The sequence below is a fragment of the Vicia villosa genome, linkage group LG2, assembly GCF_029867415.1.
Source record: "Vicia villosa cultivar HV-30 ecotype Madison, WI linkage group LG2, Vvil1.0, whole genome shotgun sequence".
NCBI lineage: Eukaryota > Viridiplantae > Streptophyta > Magnoliopsida > Fabales > Fabaceae > Vicia > Vicia villosa.
Window position 1 is genome coordinate 208,976,832 of NC_081181.1, and position 6,885 is coordinate 208,983,716.

The 6,885-nt window shown below is 31.7% G+C and overlaps 1 protein-coding gene across 1 annotated transcript; it reads left to right on the forward strand.

Annotated features, from left to right (window-relative positions):
- The first annotated feature begins 2,906 nt into the window (after window positions 1-2,906).
- Window positions 2,907-5,742, forward strand: LOC131653738 (vesicle-associated protein 4-2-like). Its single transcript, XM_058924010.1, has 7 exons — window positions 2,907-3,561; window positions 4,108-4,178; window positions 4,566-4,647; window positions 4,740-4,858; window positions 4,987-5,064; window positions 5,156-5,275; window positions 5,433-5,742. Exons 1-7 carry the CDS (start codon window positions 3,276-3,278, stop codon window positions 5,496-5,498), a joined length of 822 nt encoding a protein of 273 aa, XP_058779993.1. The 5' UTR covers window positions 2,907-3,275; the 3' UTR covers window positions 5,499-5,742.
- Window positions 5,743-6,885: the final 1,143 nt, after the last annotated feature.

Here is a 6,885-nt window from a genome sequence, read left to right on the forward strand (position 1 = left end):
ACAATTTTTTTATGTGTTGTGAGACAAGTTCTAAAAAATAATTAGTTTAAAATTTAATCATATAGAAAAGTTTATGGTTGTTTTCATAAAAATTTAGTGCTTATAAAAATATTTAATTCATCTCACATAGTAAAAAACTTTAATTTTTGTGAAACAAATTTTATAATTTGATAAATTTTCACGTAAAAAATAATGAAAAAATCGAAGTTTAAGTGTAAGCATCTTCTTAGGATAAAAAAATAGAAGATTAACTTGTTTAAATTAGTGACAAATTTAAAGACCTAATTATTTACGCTAACGTATTCTAGGTTTTACTATGAACTTTCATCTAATACAATAGATTTAGCGATGAAATTATCGTTGTTAAATTTTTACTATGACAAGGGTGTAAAATATATACTAACAATTAACCACTAATAATTTTTCATCAAAAAAAAAATTAATAACATAAAATGGTAAAAAAAATTCATGTGGCACGTCATATCAGCATCTTTGCCACAGTAGCAATTTCATGTATACGCCTCGTCACCAAAAATATGCAACACGACGTGCTATGTTATCATCTGTGAATTTAATTGTAGGAATCAATATCGTGAACGAAATTTTTTTAAAAGATCAAAGTTCAAAGAAAATATATTTTGAGACTAAAATCAAAATGTGATTTATTTACGCGACCATGAACATATTTAACCCTTAATTGTATTATTTAAACAATAAAAAACATGACCGACTAAGCATATTTTAATACCTAAGAAGAAATTTAAATTAAAATATTTTTAAAATAATAATATATATAGCTAAGATTATATATAAATAAAAAATTAAACTAATATATATATATATATATATTATTTTTAATGTTAATTTTTGTTATGTATAAATAAAAGACGAATTCGATAAGTATTTTAAAAACTAAATAGATAACTAGTATAAATTAAGTAAATGAGAATATCTATGAAATTTGAAATTTACTCTCATATTTGGAGCAAAATTGTGCATCCAACAAAAGTAGATGAACTTGCCTTTGCGGTTTTACAAGCATGATCCTATTTTATCTATATTTCAATACAAAACTATACTAATATGTACACTACAACTAGAAGTATCTAGAAATAAACAATTGCGAAAGCCCCAAGGGGGTAAAAAGGGATTACAACAAAATAACAAAAAGCCATAGAGGATGAGCATCATTCTTCAAGGATTCTCTCCTCAACAACAAGCTTCGGATTTAGACTTCCAGGATCGTCATCCTCACGGACTATACCCTCCACATGAGAAGGGAAAAGTTTGGGTTCATGAAAGGTCATTTCCTCTTCATCCACCAAGATCCCACCACTTACGACTTTGAAAGGGTCCAAATGGCTCAATTCTAGAGTAAGATACAAGAAGAAGAATTTTCCTTAGCCCTCTCGAAGGATCTCCCAGAGGCTCACAACAGTTCATCAATCAAGTCTGAGACCTCCTTCTCCAAATCTTTTTTGCATAGGAGAACCGCGTCCAATAAGTCCTTTAGAGCTTTTTTTTCTCGACAAAGACTTCACTAGCTTTGTCCTAGGCATCTTCCAGTTTCTTCACCCACTTCTCCTCGTCTTTCTGGAGTAACTGAAGCATTCGTTGAATTTTATTATAGGCCTTTGTTTGTTCTTGGAGTCTCTCCTCCAAGTCACTTGCATATAGATAAGAATTTTTTGTTACAACAAGATATAACACCAATGCAACAAAAATAACAAGACCTACAACAAATTAAAACACTAAACACAGTAAAATATCTAATAGCATGCAACAATAGAAACAATATCACCTGTCCCATCAAGATCATTCAACATCACTAAAATGATTATCAGTCTTGACTGGCCACCAACAATGCTGAATATCGTCATTAACATCCATAATAGATATGTACGAAATAAGCTTGTCTATTCTTCTAATCATTCGTTCACCTCCTTTAAGCTTGTCATTAACATCCATAATAGATATGTATGAAGTTGCTCGAAATTCTAGTTAACCTCAGAAGGGATCTTTATGGTAGGCTTTGTTTTTGAATAAAAAAATACGCCCAACAATATTTAAAAGAAATGGACAAAAAAATTAGAAAAAGTGAGAAGAGGTGTGAGCAAATACTTCACCAGACACCTTTATTTATATGGGTCATGCTAACGAGTGCCCCAGGGGCACTCTTTAAGCATTCTAAATAAAGAAAATATTCTTTCAAAAGTTCACCATTTCAATTTTCGATGCATTAATTACGCATATTTCCAAGAAAAACTTACTTTTTAAAGCTATTAAAGAGTGCCCCTGGGGCACTTGTTAGCATTTCCCTATTTATATAATATTTCGTCTTAAATACGCTTCAATCTAATAAGTGCGCCATATTGAAATATAATATAAAGTACTTATAATAATATATTTATCATATAATTAAAAATAAAAAATTAGAATAGAAATATGTGCAAGATTGAAACATTATTTGAATTTTAAAGAGGTTGTGCCAATTGGATTGACGCGTCTTTATAATAAAAAATACATGCGCCAATTAAATATGCGCAATTAAATTGATGCGTCTTTATAACAAAAAAATACATGCGTCAATTAATAATTTGATTATTTTTTTTTAAACATGAATAATTTAAAATATATGGGATTATTAGGGGATTGAAGTTGAAATAGTTGGTTATGTAGGTAAAACAAGTCAATAATTTCCTATAATAAAAATCAAATGAGATCAATAGGGTGATGATAATCTTAGACATGAAAACAGTACCAAATCTTAAAAAACGTGAGATCTACTAGAAAATGATTGTACATAGAGATAGTAGAATCAATCAAAATCAAAACCAACTGTAAAAAAAACAAGTAACCAATAAACATCCGGATCTCAAACACACAAAATTCAAATTTACAAAATTAGCAACATTGAGATCCGAATTCTTCATTCTTTCATCATCATCATTCACACCACAGTAAAATTCACAAACCAATCAATCCCCATTCCCCACTGTCACCAAATTGTCTCACTCATAAAGGTACTAACAACAACCAGTTCCAATTTAAATTTAAACACCCTTTTGCACCATTAAAAAAACATTAAAAAAAACAAAAAACAAATTGTTTGTGAATCAAAACAAATACAACAACGTTTGGTGTTTCACACCCAAACACACAGTTTTTGCTTCAAAAGACCCATCACTTTATTTATCAAAAAGCTTAAAACTTTTCACCCAATTCAGTGACCCATTTGCCGGAAGATTCTGTCTCCGGTGAGTTTCCGGCGAGAAATGGAGGTGGAGAGTGAAAAGCCAGGATCTGATGGAAAAGTTTGGAACTTTTGTAGAATGCCGTTTTGGCAAACGAGTCATAATCCTTCGTCTTCATCAACTACTACTACTACGTCTTCTTCATCTACATCTTACATGCATAATGTTCATCACCAGAGTCAGAGTGTTCATTCTATTGACAGATCTATTACTCAATCTTCTGCTACGGTTTCATCTGTGGCTAAGTCTTTGCTTCCTACAAGGAGAAGGCTTCGTCTTGATCCTCCCAACAAGCTCTACTTTCCTTGTATGTGTCTCTTGAAACTTGTTTGGTTATTAACATGTTTTTTGAGGGTTTTTTTTTTTGTTTGTTTAAGATTAATGTTTGGTTTTAATTGCTTGGTCCTAAGTATAGTGAATAGGTTGTTTTGTTGATAATTATCTTACATTAAGGTTAATTTGATTATAATGAATGGAATCTAGGATACGATTTGAGTTTCATGTAGATGTTAATGTTTAGTCTTTCCTAGTTTGGATTATTTTTTTGTTTATGAAAGATTGCTTTACATTTACAAAGAAGTTTATTGATGATTATGGAAAAATCAAGAGGATTTATGTAAAATTGAAAGATATAGGCAAATTTCAAGTTAATGAGAAGTTTATGTTGGAAAATCCCATATTATTGAGGTAGCACTGACAACTCTGAAAAAATATGTGTCTGTGTTGGGCTCTGTCAGTGTTGGTGTCGTGTTTGGGGTGTTCGTGTTTCATAACATATTATTGATAGATTTCTTTTTGTACAAGGGATAGTTATCTAAATTGACTGTGATTATTGTGTGGCTTTGTTTTGAAGATGAACCTGGTAAACAAGTTAGGAGTGCCATCACAATTAAAAACACTTGCAAGTCTCATGTAGCTTTCAAGGTTTGTGGTTTATGTCGCCATTAATTTATTTGTTTTTGCCATTATTTACTTGTATTTAGAAATGATGTTTAGCAGAACATTATCATGATACTCATAGGATGAATTGGTGACTATTTTGACTGTTTCAACCCGTGTTGTTGAATGGTTTGTTAAATGGCTGCGCCATGGCAGCTTTCCTAACACAACCGCTATATGCAGTTTGTGAAGGAATGTCGGCCATGGTGGCACCATACGCCGCGCCATGGCAGCTTTTCTGACAACTGCCAAATGCAGTTTGTGAAGGAAAGTCTGCCATGGCGCCGCACCTAGGCAGTTTTCCTGACAACCACCATATCCACTGTTGAATTCACTACTTAATACTAATGGTGATACTTTCTTTTGTCTTAGTTTCAAACAACTGCGCCTAAAAGTTGTTACATGCGTCCTCCGGGCGGCATTCTTTCACCCGGTGAAAGTATAATTGCCACTGGTAATATCCCCTTCTAAACTTGTGTTAACCAAAAACTATCAAATGCTTGGAATTTGGCGAATCTTCTTACATTTGTCTCGCTTATTTGGCAGTGTTCAAGTTTGTTGAACCACCAGAGAACAATGAGAAACCAACTGATCAAAAAAGCAAGGTTAAATTCAAAATCATGAGCCTAAAAGTGCAAGGGGAAATGGACTATGTACCTGAACTGGTAATGTGCTATTTCTCTTCAACCTTTGTAGTTTTCTTGATAGCTTATTTCAGATAAAATCATATTATAGTTGCAAAAGTTTGTTTAACCATTATGCTGATCACACAAACCATGATTTCTTCTTGCAGTTTGAAGAGCAAAGAGATCAAGTAGCTGTAGAGCAAATTCTTCGGGTTGTTTTTCTTGACCCTGACCGGAACAGCCCTGTAAGATTAAGATTACATTCATCTCGAATATATTTTATGGCCTTAAAGTTTAATTTGGTGTCATAGTTGAAAGCTTTTGTTTCTTATGAAGGCCATGGATAAGCTTAAACGTCAGTTAGCTGAGGCGGAAGCTGCATTGGAAGCACGAAAGAAACCCCCAGAGGAGACCGGTCCACGAGTTGCTGGAGAGGGACTTGTTATAGATGAATGGGTTAGACATTTACATTTTTAACTTATTTGAATTTTATCCACTTACATAAACGTCTCTGAGACGGTTTAAGAGAGTTTATGAAAACAACTTCTAGCTTATGTTAATATTGTATTGTCTCTCTGACCTTTGATTTATTGAATAACTGTTACTTGTGTAGAAAGAAAGAAGGGAAAGATACTTGGCGAAGCAGCAGGTTGAAGGTGTTGTGGTTGATTCAGTGTAAACTGTAAAGTACTTATTTCATTCTTCTTCTGACCTTATGTCAAAGATCTTTTGTATGTTCTGAAATTTAATTTCTTGGAGGCATTAATCTGTCAATTAATGGTTGAGTGACATATACAATTTGGTAAGAAGATATGTTGAGAAAACACTTGTCTATTTTTGTTTTTTTTTTCTTTTCATATTCAATGATGTTTGTGGTGTATGATAAATGTGAGTGAATTAGTACAATAATCGGTTTTACTTAATTGATTTCTTACATCATCTCCTATAACTTGTACATAGCTTCTTTTTTTAATTGAAATTATGAAATGGATTTTCACTTCATGTAATATTGCATGCTCTTGTGTTCTCTTTGTTGCCATTGGAACACTATTTTAACAACTTTATAACTATATATGAATGGATTTGGTTTAAGATTCTCTTCAGAGTTGAAACGAAAAATAGATAGGCCAAACATTTTTAAGTGGAAAGCTCTCTTGCTTTGTAACACTTTAGATCGGAGATAGTTAGAAGAAAAGCATATTTATAGTATTCTATTTTTTATTGATTACATTTTTTTACAAAAGAAAGGTTATTTGCCTTAGAAAGTTCAAGAACAATTAGAAGATTTATACCTGCCACCCACCAATTTTTTTATTTCAATTTTATCCTGATGAGATATAAAGAATTTTTCGACGAAATTTCTAATACATCCTACCAAATTTTTGGAACGAGAAAATTTTTGGTAAACCAGAAATTTTAAATATATTATCGGAAATTTCCAACTGCTCCTAAATTTTCACTTTATTAGATGGTATGATAATACGCATCGGAAATTTCAAAATTTCTGATATGATAATACGCATTGAAAATTTTAAATTTTTTGATAATATTAGTAAATGATAATACTAAGAATTTTGAAATTTTCAGTACAATATACCGGAAAATTCTCAAAAAATACCATAAATTTTACTTATTTTCGCCAAATTTCTGGTATTGTCAGAGATTAGGCTTAAGGTATTGTCAGAGATTAGGCTTAATTAAATAGTAGTATTATTTTTGTTCAAATAAGAGAATTTAGTTGATAATTGCGCATAAATACCGTATTATATAAGTGGTAGTTATTTATTCAAATTTCAATCACTACTATTTATTTTATTAAATTGATGTATGTATCAAGATCCGGGGAGCTTCGGAACAGATGGGAAAATGTTCTTCATCATACTAACTCGATTAATTTTTTGGTTACCCATATTTATAGGGAGGGGAATCATTGTGCGGATAGGCTGGCTAACATAGGATTACATATTAATGATTTTAGATGGTGGGAAGTTGTTCATAGGGAGATTCTAATGGACTTTGCTAGAAATTCTATTGGTCTTCCCAACTATAGATTTACTCGTTAAGGG